A 23,859-nucleotide genomic window follows, 5' to 3' on the forward strand; every position below is an offset into this window, starting at 1 on the left:
TTTGTATTTCTGCGGTGTCTGTTGTAACTTCTTTTTCATTTCTAATTTTATTGATTTGAGTCCTCTCCCTCTTTTTCTTGATGAGTGGCTAATGGTTTATCAATTTTTTTATCTTCTCTAAGAACCAGCTTTTAGTTTTATTGATCTTTGCTATTGTTTTCTTTGTTTGTATTTCATTTATTTCTGCTCTGATCTTTATGATTTCTCTCCTTCTGATAACTCTGGGTTTTGTTTCTTCTTGTTTCTCTAGTTCCTTTAGGTGTAAGGTTAGATTGTTTGAGATTTTTCTTGTTTCTTGAGGTAGGCTTGTATAGCTATAAACTTCCCTCTTAGAACTGCTTTTGCTGCATCCCATACGTTTTGGATCGTCGTGTTTTCATTGTCATTTGTCTCTAGGTATTTTTTGATTTCCTCTTAGATTTCTTCAGTGATCTCTTGGTTATTTAGTAACGTATTGTTTAGCCTCCATGTGTTTGTGTTTATTACATTATTTTCCCTGTAATTCATTTCTAATCTCATAGTGTTGTGGTCAGAAAATATGCTTGATATGATTTCAATTTTCTTAAATTTACTGAGGCTTGATTTGTGACTCAAGATGTGATCTATCCTGGAGAATGTTCCATGCTCACTTGAGAATAAAGTGTAATCTGCTATTTTTGGGTGGAATGTCCTATATATATCAATTAAATCTATCTGGTCTATTGTGTTACTTAAAGCTCTGTTTCCTTATTTATTTTCATTTTGGATGATCTGTCCATTGGTGTAAGTGAGGTGTTAAAGTCCCCCACTATTATTGTGTTACTGTCGATGTCCTCTTTTATAGCTGTTAGCAGTTGCCTTATGTATTGAGGTGCTCCTATGCTGGGTGCACACATAATTGTTATATCTTCTTATCATTATGTAGTGTCCTTCCTTGTCTCTTGTAACATAATTTTCAAGTCTATTTTATCTGATATGAGTATTGCTACTCCAGATTTCTTTTGATTTCTATTTGCATGGAATATCTTTTTCCCCTCACTTTCAGTCTGTATGTGTCCCTATATCTGAAGTGGGTCTCTTGTAGACAGCATATATATGGGTCTTGTTTTTGTATCCATTCTGCAAGCCTGTGTCTTTTGGTTGGAGCATTTAATCCATTCACGTTTAAGGTAACTATCAATATGCATATTCCTGTGACCATTTTCTGAATTGTTTTGGGTTTGTTTTTGTAGGTCCTTTTCTTCTCTTGTGTTTCCCACTTAAAGAAGTTCCTTTAGCATTTGTTGTAGAGCTGGTTTGGTGGTACTGAATTCTCTTCACTTTTGCTTTTCTATAAAGCTTTTGATTTCTCCATCGAATCTGAATGAGATCCTTGCTGGGTAGAGTAATCTTGGTTGTAGGTTCTTCCCTTTCATCACTTTAAGTATATCATGCCACTCCCTTCTGGCTTGTAGAGTTTCTGCTGAGAAATCAGCTGTTAACCTTATGGGAGTTCCCTTGTATGTTATTTGTCATTTTCCCTTGCTGCATTCAACAATTTTTCTTTGTCTTCAATTTTTGCCAAGTTGATTACCATGTGTCTCGGCACGTTTCTCCTTGGGTTTATCCTGTATGGGACTCTCTGTGCTTCCTGGACTTGGGTGGCTATTTCCTTTTCCACATTAGGGAAGTTTTTGACTATAATCTCTTCCAATATTTTCTCAGGTCCTTTCTCTGTCTCTTCTCCTTCTGGGACTCCTATAATGCAAATGTTGTTGCGTTTAATTTTGCCCCAGAGGTCTCTTAGGCTATCTTCATTTCTTTTCGTTCTTTTTTCTTTATTCTGTTCTGCAGCAGTGAATTCCACCATTCTGTCTTCCAGGTCACTTACCCGTTCTTCTGTCTCAGTTATTCTGCTATTGATTCCTTCTAGTGGAGTTTTCATTTCAGTTATTGTATTGTTCATCTCTGTTTGTTTGCTCTTTAATTCTTCTAGGTCTTTGTTAAACATTTCTTGCATCTTCTTGATCTTTGCCTCCATTCTATTTCCCAGGTCCTGGATCACCTTCACTATCATTATTCTGAATTCTTTTTCTGGAAGGTTGCCTATCTCCACTTCATTTAGTTGTTTTTCTGGGGTTTTATCTTGTTCCTTCATCTGGTACATAGCCCTCTGCCTTTTCATCTTGTCTGTCTTTCTGTGAATGTGTTTTTTGTTCCACGGGCTGCAGGACTGTAGTTCTTCTTGCTTCTGCTGTCTGCCCTCTCCAAATATTACTATTAAATATAATACAATTATGATTTCTTGGCTTCTACTGGGCATATTCTAATTAGATATGTTAAAATTTTTTATAGAACCATTTTTCACAGAACAGGAAAAATACAGACATTGTAAGTTTAAGTTAAGGTATCAGTGCAATATTTTTAGATGTGGCATATTTTTTTGGGAAAATGGAATTTTTTTATATCAAAAAGATGTCGCAAAACTGCTACTGACAACTACCCGGAATGGATCTCAGAGTTGGCACATAAATTATCTTATTTGTAAGCTTAAGGTAACACAACAGAAAAATGAAATCATAGAAATCTAGAGGTAGAAGAGACTTTAAATTTGCCTTTTCATTTTACTGCTTCCAGGAAATTGCAAAGGAAGGAACACTTCTGAACAGATTTTAAGAGGGCAGCATCACCCTGATACCAAAACCAGACAAAGATATCACAAAGAAGAAAACTGCAGGCCAATATCATTGATGAACATAGATGCAAAAATCCTCAACAAAATACTAGCAAACTGAATCTAACAATACATTAAAAGGATCACACATCATGATCAAGTGGGATTTATTCCAGGGATGCAAGGATTTTTCCATACTCACAAATCAATCAATGTGATACACCATATTAACAAATTGAAGAGTAAAAACCATATAATCATCTCAATAGATGCAGAAAAAGCTTCTGATAAAATTCAACATCCATTTATGATAAAAACTCTCCAGGGGCTTCCCTGGTGGCGCAGTGGTTGAGGGTCCGCCTGCCGATGCAGGGGACACGGGTTCGTGCCCTGGTCCGGGAGGATCCCACATGCTGCAGAGCGGCTAGGCCCGTGAGCCATGGCTGCTGAGCCTGCAGCCATGGAGCCTGTGCTCCTCAACGGGAGAAGCCACAACAGTGAGAGGCCCGCGTACCAAAAAAAAAAAAAATCTCCAGAAAGTGGGCATAGAGGCAACATACCTCAACATAATAAGGCCTATGTATGACAAACCCACAGCTAACATTATACTCAATGGTGAAAAGCTGAGAGCATTTCCTCTAAGATCAGGATGCCCACTCTTGCAACTTTTATTCAACATGGTTTTGGAAGTCCTAGCCACAGCAATCAATGAAGAAAAAGAAATAAAAGGAATCCAAATTAGAAAGGAAGAAGTAAAACTGGCACTGTTTGCAGATGACATGATACTATACATAGAAAATCCTAAAGACACCAGCAGAAAACTACCAGAGCTCATCAATGAATTTGGAAAAGTTGCAGGATACAAAATTAATATACAGAAATCTGTTGCATATCTATACACTAATAATGAAGTATCAGCAACAGAAATTAAGGAAAACAATCCCATTTACCATTACATCTAAAAGAATAAAACACCTAGCAATAAACATACCTAAGGAGGCAAAAGACCTCTACTCTGAAAACTATAAGATTCTGATGAAAGAAACTGAAGACAACACAAATAGAGGGAAAGATATACCATGTTCTTGGACTGGAAGAATCAATATTGTTAAAATCACTATACTACCCAAGGCAATCTACACATTCAATGCAATCCCTATCAAAATACCAATGGCATTTTTCAAAGAACTAGAACAAATAATATTAAAATTTGTACGGAAACACAAAAGAACCTGAACAGCCAAAGCAACCTTGAGAAAAAAGAACAGAGCTGGAGAATTCAGGCTTCCTGACATCAGACTACACTACAAAACTACAGTATTCAAAACAGTATGGTACTGGCACAAAAACAGACACACAGATCAATGGAACAGGACAGAGAGCCCAGAAATAAACCCACACACTTATGGTCAGTTAATCTACAACAAAGGAGGCAAGAATATACAATGGAGAAAAGACAGTCTCTTTAATAATTGGTACTGGGGAAACTTGACAGCTACCATAAAAGAATCAAATTAGAATATTCTCTAACACCATATACAAAAATAAAGTCAAAATGGATTAAAGACCTAAATATAAGACTGGATACTATAAAACTCCTAGAGGAAAACGTAGGCAGAACACTCTCTGACATAAATTGCAGCAGTATTTTTTGGGTCCCGCTCCTAAAGTAAAGGAAATAAAAGCAAAAATAAACAAATGGGACCTAATTAAACTTAAAGGCTTTTTCACAGCAAAGGAAACCACTGACAAAATGAAAAGACCACCTACTGAATGGGAGAAAATATTTGCAAATGATATGACCAAAGGGATTAATATCCAACGCATATAAATAGCTCATACAACTCAACATCAAGAAATCAAACAACCCAAATAAAAAATGGGCAGAAGAATTGAATAGACAGTTTTCCAAAGAAGAAATGCAGATGGTCAACAGGCACATGAAAAAATGTTCAACATTGCTAAGCATCAGGGAAATGCAAATCAAAACCACAATGAGATATCACTTCACACCTGTCACAATGGCTATCATCAAAAAGAAAACATATAATAAATGTTGGCAAGAACGTAGAGGAAAGGGAATCCTCGTACACTGTTGGTAGGAATGTATATTGGTGCAGCCACTGTGGAAAATAGTATGAAAGTTTCTTAAAAAACAAAAAATAGAATTACCATATGACCCAGCAATTCCACTCTTGAGTATATACCAAAAAAAAAAAAAAAAAAAAAAAAAACCAAACAAAAAAACCCCCGAAACCAAAAATACTAATTTGAAAGGATACATGCACCCCAATGCTCATAGCAGCATTATTTACAATTGCCAAGACATGGAAGCAACCTAAGTATCCATCGACAAAGGAATGGATAAAGAAGATGTGGTATACACACACACACACACACACACACACACACACACACACACACACACACAATGGAATACTAGTCAACCATAAAAAAGTATGAAGTTTTGCCATTTGCAGCAACATGGATGGACTTGGAGGGCATTATACTAAGTGAAATAAGTCAGACAAAGATAAATACTGTAAGATATCACTTACATGTGGAATCCAAAAAATACAACAAACTAGTGAATATAACAAAAAAGAAGCAGTCTCACAGATGTAGAGAACAAACTAGTGGTTACCAGTAGGGAGAGCGAGGGGAGGGGCAACATAGAGGTCGGGGAGTGGGAGGTACAAACTATTGGGTGTAAGACAGGCTACGAGGATGTATTATACAGCACGGGGAATAGAGCCAGTATTTTGCAATAACTGTAAATGGAGTGTAACCATTAAAAATTGTATAAAAAATAAAAAAAATTTTTTTTCAAAATTGACTTTTCATTTTACAGCTTCTAGAAAATTGCATTTTACACTTTTTAGGAAATTATTTTATGGGAATTGCTTAACATTCTTTTCAAGTTTGCTAAAAATGTTTAGGGAATTTTCCTTCTAGTTCTAGAAAATGCTGTCTTCTGTTTTACTGAGAAACTGCAAAACATTCTACATTCTAGATCTTTAATCTCAGTTGTGTTACTTACAAAAATTGAACATATACATGTGTATATACATGGAAATAAAATTTTCAAACACACCTGTAAAATAACATTCATAATTTAGTCATAAAAATAAGTAATGATCATTTTCAGGTAACTGTGGATCCTCTAAGTCATGCTGCCATAAGATAAGCGGCTTAAGAAATGGTACAAATGATAAAACTTACATTTTTAATTACCACATCTTCCGCCCCAAAATAAATATTGTCTCAATGCAATTATTTTCTCTGGAATTTCAAAACTCAGACCTTTGCAACTAGTACTTAGATGTTATTTCTTAAGGTAGTAACACTAGGGCCTTCAGGCAACAGACTATATCATTATCTTTCCCATGAATAACAGAAAGCAAAGGTTCACTGCCAAGGCACAGTCTCATGTTACTTCAGGTTAGCAATTCGAAAATTTACTGTGTGGTAAGGTCTGGTTTTCCCAGGGAGGGAAGATTAAATGCCAGATAAAGGATTCACTACTTGACAATTAGAGAAACTGATGCCTACAAGCTGATAATACCCTAAAGAGGTAACTCGAAACAATTATATCAATTATCTAAACACCATATAATACATTACCTTTGAGCAGCTGAGAAACAGAGACAGGAGAATAAAGAATGGAAGAAGGAAAAATAAAACCATTTGTATTAAGCAAAATTATTTTGATTACTCATCCTTAGTAGTTTATTTAAAAAAATTTTTTTTTATTAAATCAATACTAATTTTTTAAAGTAAAGAATGATTAAAACATGTATTTAATTTCATGTAGGAGGTTGAGCATTTGGTTATTAGGCCCTACCTGATACTGGCAACTGTACCAACATTTTTATAAAACATTAAAGAGCAAATGACATTTGAATTTAGATCTTTATATTTTCTGGGCAAGAGTCATATGAGATGTGCATGAGATTCTATTCACATCTATTTTTATTCTAGCTAAAAAGATGTTCATGGAAGTATTACACTTGGCTTTCTCATATGGCTTCAGGCTTATTTAAAAGCTTCTAAGAAGATAAAAGGGGTAACATTTTCTTTGCTTTTTGGGTGGTCAAAAGGTTAAACATCAAATTCTCAGTGTGAGAAAATCCCAAAGCCCTCTAGGTGAAATGTTTTGATGCTTAGTAAATGTGTCTGTGGAAATACACACAGCTGAAGACCAGTCTATAAGCACTTCCCTGGCTGCAATCAAATTGGAAAAAATAAAAAGTGACCACTTATTTTAAAGTCTCCACTTGTATTGTTATGTTAGCTTACGTTACAGGGTTCTTTACAAGTTTACAAAGTACTTTCACATATATCATCTCATTATTTGATAGGATGGTAAGTGAAAGTATCTCTAAGGAGGCAGTAATCACAGTGGTTTAATGTGTATATCTCACCTCTTCTGCCTATTCAAGGGCTCTGCTCCTGCAGTAATCTTCCTTGCCCTTCCTACCTCACTACTTTCCCCTCTTCCGCTGAGTCCTTCCCTTCAGCGCATGCACATTTCTCTCGTCCTGGAAAGCTTCCGCTCCCACTTCTGCACTGAGCCACCATCCCCCTCCCCACCACTTCTCTCCAGCTCTTCACAGCAGGGCTACTGGAAAGCTGCCAGCATTTCCTGTCTCTGGTTTCCTCCGCTTCAGCAGGTCTCCCCTCCGCCACTCCACTAACGCTGCTTGTCAAGGTCACTGATGACCTCCGTGTTGCTAAATCCAGAGGTCAATTCTCAGTTTTCATCTTACAAAGTCTGACCCAGTTGATAACTCTCTTTTCCTTGAAATAATTTTTCGTAATGTCCAAGTCCACCAGGTACTCATTTTCCTCCTATTCCCCTGGCAGTTCCTTCCTGGTACTTCTGTTTGTACTGCCCTAGGGCCAGTCCTAGGGCCAGTCCTTGGACCTCCTCTCTTTTTGAATCTATAATTACTCCCTTAATCATCTCATCTAGCCTTTACATACTATAAATATACTGACAAATCCAAAATTTCTATCTCCAGCCTTCTGCAATAATATAAATTCCATGAAGGCAGGAATTTTTGTTTAAGTGGTACACTTCTATTTCCCCAGTGCCTAGAAGAGTTTCTGGCTTGTAGCAAGCTCTCAAATACTTGCTAAATAAATTAATGAGTGAATGTGGATGTAAAACTTATTGTAACTGTTAATGATTCCCTTAAAAATTAAAGCATAATATTAAAAAATCAATAATTATCTGGTATTAGCAGTATAGCTGACCTCAGAAACTGTGGGGTGGGGAAGGCGATACAGTAAAACATGTTCAAGGATGCATCTTTTTAGGAATGGTAAATTTTCTGATACTGATTTATGTCCTCAAGTTTCAGATGTATATATTAATATATATATATTTTTTGTTAAAGTTACATGTAACCACTTGAAGATCAGAAATAGGATGTATAACTTTCAAACCACTAGAGGAAGAGAAATGATAAGGAGAAAAGGACCAATCTAATGTCAGGTGATAAAGGAAAAGAGATCACTCACATAATATAGCAAAAATGAATGTATACAAGTCCATAATTACAATAAATATGATTGGGTTAGACTCCTTCATTAAAAATGAGCAAGTCTCATATTGTGTTTTTTAAAAAGCTATGAATGTTCCTTATAAGAGTCAAACATTACCCAGAATGTTTGAAAATACATGGAATTAAGAACCAAAAGCATTCAATAGGACAAAGAAAAATTCACCAAGAAGATATTACATACACGAACAAAACAGCTTAAAATAATAGAATGAAAAAACGGTTAAAAGAATGCAATTTAACTCACAATCATGGCTGAGATATCAACACTTCTCTACTAGAAATGGATAGGTCAAGTGGAAAAACTAAGTAAGAAAAAGTATCTGAGTAACAAAACAAAGAAGGTGCTTATTAACCTTGATTTTAATAAACAGAGAATATATAAAGTGACCATTTATTAGTCATCACTAAAACATCAATAAGATTAAAATGTTAAAGTTATAATACAGGTATAATGAAATATTCATATAGTAGAGTATTATTCAGGAGTGCAAATAAATTAACTAGAAGTCATGTGTCAAAATGGATAAATTTCTTTTTTTTTTATTTAAAAAAAATATGGAATGCTTCACGAATTTGTGTGTCATCCTTGTGCAGGGACCATGCTAATCTTCTCTGTATCGTTCCAATTTTAGTATATGTGATGCCGAAGCAAGCACCAAAATGGATAAATTTCTTAAACATTATCTTAAAAATATAAATTATAAAAAGATAGGTACTGTTTATGTAAAATTTTTTAAATTGCAAAATAAGTGTATATTATTCAGAGATACATCCATTTGTAATAAAACTATGAAAACTTACATGGGAATGATAAAAATCAAACTTGGAACAGTGGTTACCTCTTTGGGGAAGAGAGGATTATGATGGGGGAAGGTATATATGTTGATAGTTTATTTTTTAAGCTGGTAGTACATACATAGTTATGCATTATAGTATTATTGTCTATTGTCTTTTTAAAAGTTGGATATACTCCATTTTAAAAAACAAACTCATTCAAGGCTTATTCCCTGCTGCATATGGAAAAATGTTAAAATTTAACAGCAAAAAACTGACAGAAAAAAGGCCACTTTGGAAAATTTAAGATACACCATTAAGTAAACAATTATTGGATTAAAAAAGAAATAAAAACTGGGATTACAAGCCTTTTGAAAATAAATGACACTTAGGAACTTACAAATAGCCACCTGTATAATTTGGTCAAAGTCATTACTGACACAGGAAAATTCATATCCTTACATGTATTTACTAAAGAACAATTAAGAATTTAAAATAAATGAACTATGTATTCAACTCAAGAAGTGAAAAAAGAGGATAAGATAAATTTGACAAAAACAGAAGGAAACAGACAATAAAGATAAAAGCAGAAATAAATAACAACCCCCCCAATAAAACAGTAAACACAAAATAGTGGTATTTGAAAAGACTTAATAAAATAGACAAACCTCTATCAAGTCTGATTTTGAAAAAGAACTGAAAATGAAAGAGACAACATTAAACATAAATTATGGCATATCCATAGTTTGGAAGAGCATCCAAATATAAGATCAGAATAAAGAGACCTATAATAAATATATTAATATCTCAGATAAATATCAGTATAAAAGGCAAGAACAATATGTACAGTATGGTCACATTTGTGTTAAAAAGGAAATGATATATGTGTTTAAGTTTACAGGCCTGTAAAATATATTTTAAAAAGGACTGAGGTGAGAAAAATATTTGTGACCTATAAAGTAGGAACAGGATTTAATATTTTGACATATCCTAGAAATCAGTCAATAAAAAAATAAAAGTTGGCAAAGGATATTAATGGGCAATTCCTAGGAAACTATAAACAAACAAAAAATTCTCTACCTCACTAGTAACCATAGAAATGGAAATTATAATAATCATGATAAATCATTTTTCACACTCAAATTGGGAAAACAATTAAACTTAACAATATTAAGTGAAGGGGAACATTGGAAGCCCATTTCTTATTGCTGGTAAAAGTATATCTTAGTGTAACCATTTTGAAGAACAATTTGACAGTGCCTATTAAAATATAATAGCTATGGACCCAGCAATTTAACATTTGCATCTACAAAGAACCCTGGATATTCACTGCAGCACTGCTTCTAACAGTGAAAAAAATAGAAACAATCAAAATTCCCATCAGCAGGACAATGGTTAAATAAATTATGGCACATCAATGGAGTAGTCTATGACCATTAAAAAGTTCATTCTTCAAAGAAACATACACATATATATGTACATATCAATACATACACATACATACACACATATATACACATATATGCATAGACAGAAAAAGTTGTGGAATGGTGTATTATTTTTAAAAAAAGCAAACAGAACATATATTAACTCATTTTTACAAAAGGGTTAGCTTAGTCTAGAGGCTAGAGAGGACTTCATCAGGACCACACAGACAGCAAATGAGTCTGGGACCAGAACTCAGGTGTTAGGACACCCAACCCAGTGTTCTTCCACGTTACACAACTTGGTACACTGAAATGAAAGTGCCTGGATTTTACAATCCTTCAGGCCTAGGTTCAAATGCCAGCTTCAACACTTCCTAATTAGGTACACTTGGGGAAAAGAGATTTCCGAACTTTAGCATTTTCACTGTAAAATGGACAAATAAATACTAACTCCATGAACTGTAAACATTAAATGAAAACTAAATGAGCACACTTCCTTCTCCCCTGGTCAATAGAATCAGTTTATGAAGAGTATCCTCTCTATTAATCTATTATCCTCTCTATTAATCCTCTCTATTAATCAGTCGTTGGCACCTCAGCTCCACACAGAGAATGTGGCAGCTCAGTACCTCTGTGTCACTATAAATTGGGAGTTCTCTAAATACGTCCATGGTGACAAAACTATTCCAGTTGCCTGGAATTTCCTTGTGGCTCTCATCTGCCTCACACGCTACTCCCTTTCTCTCAATCTTCCTGGCTCAGCTCCAAACTCCTAGATTATACAGTAGGTGGTATTCTATTTATTTCTTGAGAGTGATGGCTGACCCGTAATGACAAAACCTCTAGCTATGCACTGAGCCACTGTCTTCTAGGCCTGGCTACATAATCACTCCAAAATAGTTTTTCTAGATTACAACTGAAAGAAACAAACACAACATACCATTAATAGTTTGAACTATTTTTCCCTAAATGAATCACCGTGAACTTACCTGCTGCTAAAACAAAGTATCATAGACTGGATGGCTTAAGTGACAGAATTTATTTTGTCACTGTTCTGGAAACTAGATGTTCAAGATCAAGGTGCCAGCATGGTCACGGTGTGAGCTCTCTTTCTGGGTTGTAGATTGCCACATTCTTTCTATGTCCCCACATGGCCTTTCCTCAGTGTGTGGGCACAGAAAGAAAGAGAGGGCAAGCTGTCTGGCATCTCTTCTTGTAAGGACACTAATCCTATCAGATCAGGATCCCACTCTTATGACCTCATTTAACCTTAATTATTTCCTTGGAGGCCCAATTTTCTAATACAGCCACTCTGGGGGGTAGGGCTCCAGCATATGAATTTTGGGGAGACACAAAACATTCATTCCAGAACACCAGCCACAGAGCAACCCATCTGCCCTTTTTCTCTACTCACTTATATAGGCCTTAAAAATGTTCTTGTAGGTCATCCCCGTCAAGTTGGCAATTTACTCTCTGGAAGAACTTGAATATTTGGAGATTTAACCATGTCCCCTCTCTTTTGGATCATTTATAAACAACCAAACAAAAAACATTAAATAAGATCAGTGTCAGTCTCCTTGACCTACCTATACCCCAGTGGGAGGGCTTCCTGCTTGCTAGTCCCAACTTGAGATTCCCCACCCGCCAACTAGCCTTGGCCTGCTGCATCCCAGCTTGGGGGGCGGGGGGTGGGGGCGGTGTCTCCTGCAGGCCAGTTCCGGCCCATGGTTCCCTGTCTGCCAGCATTGGTCCAATGGCACCCCAGCAGGAGGCTTCCAGGCTGCCAGTCCCAGCTTCTGGTTCTCTATCTGCCAGCCTCAGCCCAGCAACTTGGAAAAGCTCTAGAGGTGAACACACCTCTTCCAACGAGGCCTGAATCCCAACCTAGGGAGGCCGCTGCCTTCCAACTTTGTTCCTTCCTTGGGTACTCTCCCTCAGCCCTAGGGTATTCCTTTTAATTTTGATTCCTTCTTAGTAGCTAATCCCCTGTAAATAGTTAATAATTCTTTATATTAAACCTTAACTGCTTCTGTTTCTGACTGGCCCCTGACTGATACAGGAGAGCCTGAAGATGAGTGTCATGGGGCATCCCAGTGCTGCCTCAGGAACAAGCAGAAGAGAGGCACGCCGGAGCCAGAGCCAGAAGCCTCCTCTGCCTGCAGTGTCCCTGTCATAATCTCCCGGCAAAGAGGAAGTGTTTGCAATTTCCAGCAGCAGCATCACAAGCAGGGCAAGGAAAGGTAGATCTGGAGCTGAGGTGATAATCTGACAAGTGGCACAGTAACTCTGCTGCTATGCATACACAAAGTCCCTATTTAGCCACACACACACACACAAAAATAGCTAACACCTACAAGAACTTCCGATGTGCCTGGCCATTTTAACCCCTCTTAATAATCCTATAATGTAGGTACTACTACTTCCCTACTTTACAAATGAGGAAAATGAAGCATGTAAAATTATTTAGTTTTGGCAAGGTTCCTCAGTGAAAGAGCGGAGATTCAAATCTAGGTATTCTGACTCTGCAGACCACACTCTTAACCATAACTCTGCTAACAACTGTTTCTATTGCTAAGATCGCTAAGTTTGAAAAAATGAAGAGAAACTCTATTGAAAGCCAATGTTCTTCAACACTGCTATTAAAAAAGACAGCATACTTAGTAAGTTTTAAATCTCTGAAAAAGACTAGAAACAAATATTTCCAAATGGTAACAATTATTAATTCTGAAAAGAGAGTACAATAGAAGCACTAACAAAAGGTATAAAATTTTTAAAGTAATGAATCAATTTTTCACTTGTAGAAATTAATATTGAAAAGGATAAACAAGTTTTAAAAACCATGGAATATGACTGAGTTTCGGCAGTTTATTCCCATCACAAACTAATCACTCAGTTTGCTGACTCTCTTTCATAGAACTTAATATACTTTGTACTTTGGATTATGAGCTTACCCTCTTGGAGACCTTCTCTGTAGGATGTCCATGTGGCCAGTGTTCAGGGCATTTCCCTCCAAAGAAGTTTTGCATTTCTTTCTGCCAGCTACAACAGCTTTTTCTCGGCATGGGTAATAGAAGTTCTAACTCTAAACCCATTTGAGGGAGTGTGGACCATTTTTATACATTCTCAGGAGAGTCCTTTTTTTTTTTTTTTTTTTTTTTTTTTGCAGTACGCGGGCTTCTCACTGTTGTGGCCTCTCCCGTTGTGGAGCACAGGCTCCGGACGCGCAGGCTCAGAGGCCATGGCTCACGGGCCCAGCCGCTCCACGGCATGTGGGATCTTCCCGGACCGGGGCATGAACCCGTGTCCCCTGCATCGGCAGGTGGAATCTTAATCACTGCACCACCAGGGAAGCCCAGGAGAGTCCTTTTTTCCACTTAGAGCCCATACAGACATCGTCAGGCCTCCCTGTCATCAACTTGTACTGGCAGGACCAGGGATGGTTTTCTTCTAGTTGATGAGGGCTCTGGCTTTAGGGAGGTGGTGCCTCAGTTCCAACTTCCCAAGGTCTTGTCCCCACATAGGCATTAAAATCCACATCCCTAGAATTCCATGAATAATGACTCATTGCTCCCCACTTAAGCCACAGGTCACACTGTTCTAGTTATTAGTTTCCTCTTTATTTCTGCAGCAGGCAATTTCCTTTAATTTCTGAAAAGCATGGCATGGCATGTAAAAAGATGTTTCAAATATTTTTAGGACAGATTATGCAGCATGCTGTATGGATAAAACCAGAAGTCTAAACCATTTATTTTATTAAATGAGCATCCCATAATTTATCTACGAGCATTTTCATTTCACTTAAAAGCCATTCTCCCAACACAATATACTTCACAACTAACAAAGACCGACATATACCTATTGCTCATTCTCTCGTTTTTCCTTAGAAAGAGAACTCTGATGTTTAGCTAGGCCCAATAGCACACAGAATAAGGTCACATTCTTCAAGCTTTGTTGCAATTAGATAGGGCCGTTTGACTAAGTTTGGGCCAGTAAATGTAAATAAAAGTGTTTTTTGAGACTTCCTGAAAAGCCAGCTTAAAGGTTGCTGACTCAGCTATACAGGGCACAGGTGAGTAAAGGCAAAGTCATCATTTTGACTTATTTCTCCTGACCCCAAGCCAACTGCTCCTCATTGCACTTTGCTTTTACTTATTTCAGCCTGTGTTATTTCCATAATCACTTTCATCCCTGAGTTTAAAGCTGCTGTAGAGGGCAGTCATAAGCAGCAATGGGCAGAGATCACTGTAGAGGGAGGACATGAGGGAAAGGCAAGGGAGGAAGATCTGTATTTTCCCACACAGAAGCTAAACACTGTGTGAAGATCAAATTGCTTTGGACTAGGATGTGGTGCTGTGAGTGAATCAGTAGTCACACCACAGTGTCTCCACCACTTTTTCTAAGTTAGGTAACTGACCCATCTGTTCCCCAGTACCTTGTTTTTCCAAAGGAATTAAACTTCCCAGGGAGCCACTGTACTCGCCTACAATTAAGAAAGCACAGCAGCAGACACTGGAATTATATAGTACATTTAAGAATGCCACTTTCTCTGTAAGATTCTGAGAGAATCGGAGTAAAGTCCTGAATAAAACATATCACCAAAATATAGAAAAGACATGTTTCTAGAACTTCTCTGTCAGCCTTTAATCAAACAATAGACGCCTACAACCTAACTTCTGCCCTTATAAACCTGACACTTTGATAATCCCACTCTGGGTCACTTTTCCATATCCTCCCAGTTTTCACTATTCTACTGAAGATCAATGTTCAACCTCATCTATGGCTTTAGCCATGTTCCAAATTCTGTTAGATGAGGGGTGTGGGTAGAAGACCAAAGACACCAAGTGCTATTCTCCTATAATTTGCCAGCAAATGGCAGGAATCTTGAGAAGTTTGCCTCCTTGCCTACAGTTTTATAAAAAGTTTTAAATAACTACTATAGTGATTCAGGATAAGTTTTAGATTTAATTATTTGGTGATGTATAGGTGTAATATTTTTGATAATTAAATACTTAGTTCACAATAGCACTTTTGTACTTTTAAGTAATAAAATTTAGAATATTAGATCAAAGTATGAAATACAGACTTTTAACGTTGCTCCCCAAATAGGATGTCTTGACTTTGATTAAGTCTGTGTTATAAAAGACTTGAATCAACACTCCTACCTGACCTTTTATGGTGATCAGGTAATCACCGGGGCTAGCAGATCAGAGGAGAGCATGACAGGCATATGTGATAGCACAGCTGCACAGTACTAGACCAAAGGGTTACGAAGACTGTATTCTTTACTAGGAGGACATAAAATCCTGATGTGACACATTTATTTGGATAGCAAGCAGTCTGGAGGAAGCCACATGACCACAAAGATCGAATGCAGAAAGGAGGTAAAGTTCGAGTCACACCGATCTCCTATCACCACAAACCTTAGTCCAAAAGCTTTCTATTACTGTCCTTAGGACTCCATCATTGAGCTTGATAACAGTAATGTCTCAAAAGCTTTCTTAATCTCCTGGGGACAAGAGTGAATGTGCTTGTATGTATATGGAGAATTACAAACCACATTCCACCTTAGATCAGTAAGAATAAAGTTAAAGTGGTGGGAAGAAGTTTAGATGATCCTATCTGAATAGAACCAATTTCAACAGGTTGGAGCTAGCTTAAATTGGACCTAACCTATACGAGTCCTTCTGACCCGATGTGAGACTGGTTAGGAAGTGTTCACTCTGAATTGCTGCAAGCAATTTGAACAATCCATTATATTCCTTCCAGGGAAATGGAAAATCCAAATCTCTCACCTAGTCGATACTTAAGAGTGTCAACTGGATAGATATCATCCTTATCACAAAGCAGGGGAAAAAAATGGAATTATTTGAAATTCCTTTATATATACTTTCTGTATTCTAAATTCCAGAGATGGAGTTGAGTATTAAAATTGTTAAAAGGCAAACTAGTGAATGGGAAAAAAAAAAACCCAAAAAGTAGATGGAGTCTACTTTTCCAATTTGGAAAAATAATTCTGTAATGAGCAAACACTATGCCAGTCAATTAAGTGGTACAGCACTGAAGTTCCATATTTTACTTAGCTTATATAATCTAGTAATACATCAAAGGATAAAGGAGTAAAGGGTTACTTAAAGAGGAAGGTGAAGAAAACAATATGTCTAGAAAATCCTACTTAGTATACAAATGACTAGGTGTTTTCTTTAATGCTACATAATGCCATAAATAAAACTTGTTCAATTTTTTAAAACACATTTTTCTCCAGCATGGGTGTGTTTACACTACACAGAATAAAGTTGCTCAAATTCTCAGTGTTTGGCACATACAGGAAATCAGAATTAGTATTAGTGAGAATTAGTACTGTCCAGTTTAAACTTGCCCATCAAGTTTAAAGAAAAAGAATAGAATTTGGAGTGTACTATAAGGTGCATTTCCTATGTAAGTTAAACATTACATCATGGGTAAAAAAGTACTAGTTAAATCATATTACTAGCATTTATACATCTCAAAAAAAGAGATAGCATAAACAAGAATTAGAACAGCAAAAGTTGTGACCAGGTAAAAATATTCATCGAAAAACTTCTACGTTTCATGAGCAAGTTAAAATCTCATTTTATCATTTAAAAACTCACATTTAAACTTGCAAATACTAAACATAAGCAAATTAAAAGGTTTCATGGTTTTCTAGTTTTTTTTAAGTGGCTATATTGATCCTCTACTCTCCCCCAAATCTCTGTCATGGTGACTCCACAAATTTCTACTATCTTGCTCCCAGAAGATGACATCATCTTCTGTTGCATAGAGAAAATAAAAGCCATCAGGCATGAACTCCTTCGACTGCTTCCCACTAAACATGTATGCTCTCTGCCTCCTCTCAGCCCTTGCTCCTGTCACACCGGAAATGGCATCTCCTATTATACAAGATTAAACTCTTCCCTGTGCTTTAACTTTCAGCTCCCATCTCCACCTTGGTCCTTGGCAAGTCAATTATCCTCTATTTCCTTTGGGTTTAGTGTTCCTCTTCTTTCCGTCAGCAATTAAATTATATTCAAGGGTCTTTCATTAAGAAAAAAATCAATTCCACAATAGTAGTCCTTTGAGCTACTGCCCTCTTTTTCTCTTCATGGCCAAGTTCATGAAAGGGTTGTCAACACTTGCTTCACCTTGTCCACCTCAGCTTTTCTTTACCTTTACTCTCAACTTAGCCAACTATAATGTGCTTTTCTCCTTCAAGATCTCACCAAGATCACCCATGACCTCCTTGTTGCTAAAACCGTTGAACACTTCCCATTACTCGTCTTAGCTGACCTCCTCTCGTAGCGTTCACTCTAACTGAATAACTCTTACTTGAAGTGCAGTCTTTTGTTGGCTTCCACAACTCTCCTGGCTTTCTTTATTCTGTCTGGATCTCAGCTTTTTGCAGAGTTCCATTTCTCTGTCAGTCTTTTAAAACGCTGATGCTCACCAGGGCTCTCTCCTTAAGTGCTTTTCTCTTGTTCTACATATTCTGAACAACATCATCCATTCTTACGACTTTTAACACTTGATGATTCCCAATTCTGTATGTATAATATAGATTTCTCTCCTGAGCTTCTGACCTATGTATCCAGCTGGAAACTTCCCTTCAGCTGTCCAAAGATACCTTGATCCACTGTGCAAGTTAAAAACTCATCATCCATGTCCACTACCCCAACCTGTTTGTTTGTTTGTTTGTTTGTTCCTGAAGACCTGGTCTCAGTGAATTACTGCACAACCCACCCAAGACAAAAACCTGAATATCATCCTAGACTCTTCCATCTCTCTCATCCCTAAAATCCAATCAACTACCAATCCTGTTGATCCTACCTCCAGAATCTCTCTCCAGTCCAGCAACTTCCAAGTGCTTCACTGTCATTTTCCTAGTAAAGCCATAACTATCTCTTGTCTAAAGAAATATTATTGTTAAAAACTGCTTGACGTGGGAATTCCCTGGTGGTTCAGCGGTTAGGACTCCGTGCTCTCACTGCCGAGGGCCTGGGTTCAATCCCTGGTCAGGGAACTAAGATCCCACAAGCCACATGGCGTGGCAAAAAACAAAACAAAACAAAAAAAACTGCTTGACATGTATTTTTTTAATTAAAGAATATGGAGAACCATACTCTCTAACATTCTCACCTAAGAGGCAACAACATCTTACCTGGCTACCCTGTGACAAATAAATCTACCAGATTCTACCAGGAAACCAAAAGAGGGGATCACCTAATTTAGCTTCCTATACAACAAGGTTATTCTACACAGAATTAACCTGTCTCCAATTTCACAACTGTGTGACTCCCCTCATAAGACTCTTCTACATTTACACATCTGGCAAATTCTTCAATATTCTGGGAAAGAATGAGCATTACCTCAAGTCTCAAAACGTGCTGCCTTAAAAAGAGGTTAGAAAAGGTATACAGTGAAAGAAACAATGCATAATTATTGGCAATTATTATAGAAATATACAAAAGAGATAAAAAGTATTGCTCTCTTTTTCACTAGAGAGTAAAACTAAACTGATTAAAGTCTTAAGATGATCAAACCATAAAATAGATCATGCGTTACATATAATAGGTAAAATACTGGATTAAAGTATGTTAATCAATCTAGTAGCTTTAAAAATTTTTGAACCTGAACCAGAAAGGCAGTTCTAGAACCCAAATTTTTTCTCTAATAAAAATAATGCTTTAAGGTTAAAACTGTAGGGTTCTTAACAGAATCTTGTCAACATCTCTCTATAACATTAATAAAGTTCAAGGCCACATTTACTGAAAAAATTTTGGCAAGCCAAACTTGCACAATTAAAATAAATACAATGTCACATGATTTGGTCTCCTGAAGCGTGGAATTTTGACCTTGACTGATGTCTTCCCATTTCTAATGCTATAAATAACTACTTTAGCTGAACAAAATATGAAACTGTTAACTCTCACAGAATGTGGTTGTGTCTTTTCAATGTGTTATGTCCCATGTAAATATTTAGCATGGGCTTATTCATTTGACAAGTATTTATTATGTGCCTACCAGGGCTAGGCTCCATAGCAGGCAATGAAGACATAAAGGTGATCAAGACAAACACAATGCCACTCCTTAAAAGACTAAGAAGAGAAGACAATTAACAAATAATTGCAAAAAGTCATCATCTGGGGCTACAGGATAAGCAGAGGTATTTTAACAAATCTATAGAGTCAGGGAAGGCCTTCTGGAGGAAGTTCAGAGGCAATGCCTTTAAAACAAAAATCTTCAAGGCTACGGTAACAGAACTGCATGTCTGTAGGTTACTGCTGTTCATTCCCATCAGTTATATTATTCTCACAACACGTACAGGTTAATTTATATGCTAGGTTTATGTTCAGTATAAAATGAAGCTTAAAAGAGGCTTTATAAATCAAAGGTTCTTAGCTATAGTTTGAAACATCAAAAGGAATCACTTCTACCACTTCAGGGAAATCAAATAAGCATAATAAATGAGGAGGCAACACAGGTTTAAAATATTTCTGACAAATGGCAGATTGACCTCATGAGTTTCTTTGAACCCCTTCCTCCCCTAACCACATTAAAATCCCAGTAAATGAATCTTTCAAAAGGTGCAAACATACGAGAACTAAAAAAGAAAAAAGGAGAGGAGACTAAAACACTCAAGAGAATTCATCAAATTTTTATAAAATTGAAGAGCTGGAGGAGTGATAATTGACCTAGGGGAGCAGACACACTACCTGGGTACTGTGGAGGAGGAGACCAAGTGGAAGTTAGCTGATTTTCAGCACAGACCTCAAAAAAGATAAGACCAGGGAACACAAGTTACTGTGGAGGGAGAGTAAGTGGTGGGGATGAAAAGAGAGGGTTAGAGAACAATACGTAAGTCCATCACTGGACACTCCCCCAGCATATATGCTCTCACACATATGTGCACTTGTGCCTGAACCCAGAATATTACTGTTCCTCCCACCTCACCTATTCTTTGAAGAAGTGCAATGACACCAGAGAAAAAGACATAAAATACTGACATTTGGATGCCACTCTAATGAAAAGCCCAAATGAAAAATCATGTCCATGTATGAAGAGCTTCTGAGTGGCTCTCAAATACAGATAGGTAACAACCACAGATAAGTGAGGAAAACCTCCAAAATGAAAGTGAGAGCTTAGAAAATCAAACAGGAATTTAAAAACAAAAACAAAAACCTGGAAGAAACCACACAATACATGGGGTAGAAGACAATTTTTAAAAACCCTATAATTAATACCCTTATAATAAAAAGAGAAATTTAGCAGCCATAAAACAAAATACAATGAACACGTGAACATCAGAGAACACAAAAATAGTTCTTTGAATTAAAAAATTAGGATAGCTGAAATAAAATATTTAATAGGAAGACTGGAAGATAAAGTCAAGGATATCTCTCATAAAAACAAACAAAAAGATTAAAAAGTTAGAATTTAAGAAAGATTAAAATTTGAATTAAATTAGGATCTGTCAGGAGGTGTAACTTTGGACTAATAGAGATTCCAAAAAAAGAAAATAGAGAAGAAACTGTCCAAGAAATAATACAAGAAAAGTATAGAGAACTTTCAGACGTGAATCTCCATATTGAAAGGACCCTCAAGTATAAGGCACAATAAATGAAAAAATGCCCACTCCAAAGCTCCTTATTGTGAAGTTTTCAAACACCAGGGATAAAAAGAAGATTATAAAAGTTTTCAGGGGGGGAAAAGGTAAAATACAAAAAGGAATAATGATCAGGATGTACTACTGGAGACTTGGCAAGGGTAAGACATGATTTCAGTATTATTTGACTTTTAAAACAATGTACAGCAATTTTTATAAACACCAGGCAATAATAATGTAAGTAAATAAATAATAGACAATAAATAGGTAAACAAATGAATAAAATAAAATCAATTTACTGAATGCTCACTACCTGCTAGGGGTGCCATTCAAACTCCTTTAAATATATTAACTCATTTAACCCTCATAAATCTATGAGGAAGACACTATTAACCTTATTTACAGATGAGGAAACAGGCATTGAGAGATTAAGTAATGATACATCTAGGAAGTGGTAGAGCCAGAGTCCTAGCTTTCTGAGCATGGTCTTTCAAAAACTGCATGATACTGTCTCTCAACTTTAAAAGTAAAATTAATTTTAAAAAAGAAGAAAAGAAAATACCATTTGAACGTTCACTACCATCCTAATCTGTTCCCAGATAACTATGGTTGATTAAAAGTTCTGACTTGGTCAATCAGGACACAAGCTTAATATGTGTGTGTGTGTGGGGGGGGGGGTGGTTGGGGGATGAAGGTTGAGGGTATTTGCTAGTATTTTAAGTATTCATTGTATAAAAATACTTTATGCTATGTATGTGTGATTTGCTGCTAGAAGGTCGATAAAATAGATTCCCTGCCCTAAATACAACAAAAATCTCCAGAAGAACTGATGCACTTACATCAGATCACCACTGCGTATTTGGGCAAAGAATAAAGGGTATATAAATCTCATTAAAGTTAGAAACAGAATAGCTACCTCTTTTCCAAAGTACTGTCATCTAAGCCCCTCACACTCTTCTTGTCTTGCAAGAAAAATTTCCCTAGACGATTTCCTACTCATACATGACTATTAAATATACTAATAAGACAAAAATTTCATGCCCCTTCACTCACTCTTGCCTTACACTCACCTTTACCTTATATTATCAACTACATAATGAGACTTGAACATTGTCATCTGAAGTTCCTCTGCAGGAGTTAGCTTCATTCAGTTCCCTACTTTCCATCGTCTCACTGTCCCTACTTAATATCTGGCTTTAGTGGGGGGAAAAATTAGAGAAATATACTCTTTTTGAATAATTTTTTTTCTTTTCCAATCTGGTGACATCTTCATTCTTTCTGACCTATGATAAGGAGGCTACACAGTTTTGGCATTTCCTTTCTTGGGACTAATAAACTTCCATACAATAATGTCGAGGCTTCTGGGACCTCAGACCCTCCTTCAGTGCGCTCCTACTGCACTGGACCTCCTCCATCATTTGCTGTTGCATGGCCCTGCCTGGGAGTCCTTTCTCTCACATATGCGGCCCTCCACTTTCTGCCTGTCATACCTTTGACTTCTTCTGCGTCGCTTTTTGGTTTTATTTTGTCGTGGGTTTGGGTTTTGGTAGATAGGTGATGACTGCAGCAACCTTTAAGATCCTGACGTGATGCATCATGTACGTCTTCCCAACACCTGGGTGAACAGACCCGGGGCTGCCTGGCCTATTAGATTACGGTCTCGCTCACAGGACGTCCCGATCTGTAGCCGCAGAGACACTGCGACAACCCCCAACGTCCGGTCTCACGCGCGCCCTGCACGGCTGTCACACCGTCCCTCCCAGCGCTCAGGTGTAGTACCTGGCGGTCCTAACCCCGAGAGTCACCTGCGGGCCGGCCGGGCGCGCGCAGGTGCTCACGCACATACCGTCTCCTTGGCAGCGGCGACCGGGATGGGAAGCAGCCCCCGGCCGCGGGGCGGTTCCTCCGGCTCTGCGGCCGCGCTCTTGGAGGGGAGCCAGGGGGCCGGCGCCCGCGCGGAGTCGGCCCTGGGGTCCCCATACAGCTGGTAGCACACCAGGCCGACCAGACCCCCGCCGGCCGCGGCCGCTATGCTCAGCTCCCCCCAGCGCCGCCGCCGCCTCCAAGCCGCCTCAGCCACAGCCCCCTCCTCCTCCTCCCGACAGAAGGGCCGGCCGGGAGAGCCCGGAGCTATGCCCGCAGGCCGCCCGCACGGCCCAGGGAAGAGATGGGGAGGCGAGGGCGGAGGCGGAAGCCGAGGCGGCGGCCGCAGAAGCCTCCGCAGCGCCGCCATCGCGGGAGCTGCCCGCACCGGAGCTAGGACGACGCGGACGAGGCAGTGGAGCGGCACCCGAAACCTCGCGAGAAGTTGGTTCGCTGAGGTTCGCTGCTGTCCGAGAGCGACCCCTACGATTGCGCGGCCTGGGGTCCCCTCCGGGCGGCCTTCACCTGGGGAACCGGGGGTCTCTGGCTGGGGAGAGCCTGGGGAGGAGGGGGCGCAACCGGCTGCTCCTCGGCCCCGCGTTCCCAGCCCAACCCCGCGGTCATAAATAACTGCGCCTCCCCCGGACTACACCTGACTGCGCGAGAACCCAACACCGCAGGCGACAGCCAGGTCGGCGGAGCTGAACCGAGCCCTCGGGGGCGGGGGTGTCGGGCACCCCTCCGCTAACGTGACCCTTCGCCTCTGCTTTTCTTGGGTGGGTCTCGAATCATCGGTAATGCCCCTCTAAGAAAGTCACATCCCCTAACGGTATCCTGATCTTCTGATACGAGGTCGGGAATAATTTGGAACGGTATCTTCAGGTGTACAACAAAAATGAGATATAAAAATTTGGCTCGAGTCATAAAAATAGCAAATTAAGTAAAAGGATTTTTTTTGACTACATGACAGCTTCT

General features: G+C 38.3%; 1 protein-coding gene across 7 annotated transcripts in view; it reads right to left on the reverse strand.

The window, feature by feature from the left end:
* The window catches only part of MICU3 (mitochondrial calcium uptake family member 3), a gene marked incomplete at its 5' end in the record, with an annotated part of 87,580 nt that extends 64,311 nt beyond the window's left edge, over window positions 1-23,269 (reverse strand). For 5 of the 7 annotated variants that reach the window (XR_014298446.1, XM_082680524.1, XM_082680523.1 and 2 more), the window contains one exon: window positions 22,868-23,254. Coding sequence is in view for 5 of the 7 variants with exons in the window: in XM_082680524.1 (XP_082536650.1) it covers window positions 22,868-23,254 (387 nt within the window). Of the gene's footprint in view, window positions 1-22,867 lie in introns of all 7 variants that reach the window. The other 2 variants (XM_082680526.1, XM_082680527.1) reach the window with 2 other exon arrangements.
* Between the last annotated feature and the right edge of the window lie 590 nt (window positions 23,270-23,859).

Source organism: Grampus griseus (assembly GCF_964374135.1).
Source record: "Grampus griseus genome assembly, chromosome: 21".
NCBI lineage: Eukaryota > Metazoa > Chordata > Mammalia > Artiodactyla > Delphinidae > Grampus > Grampus griseus.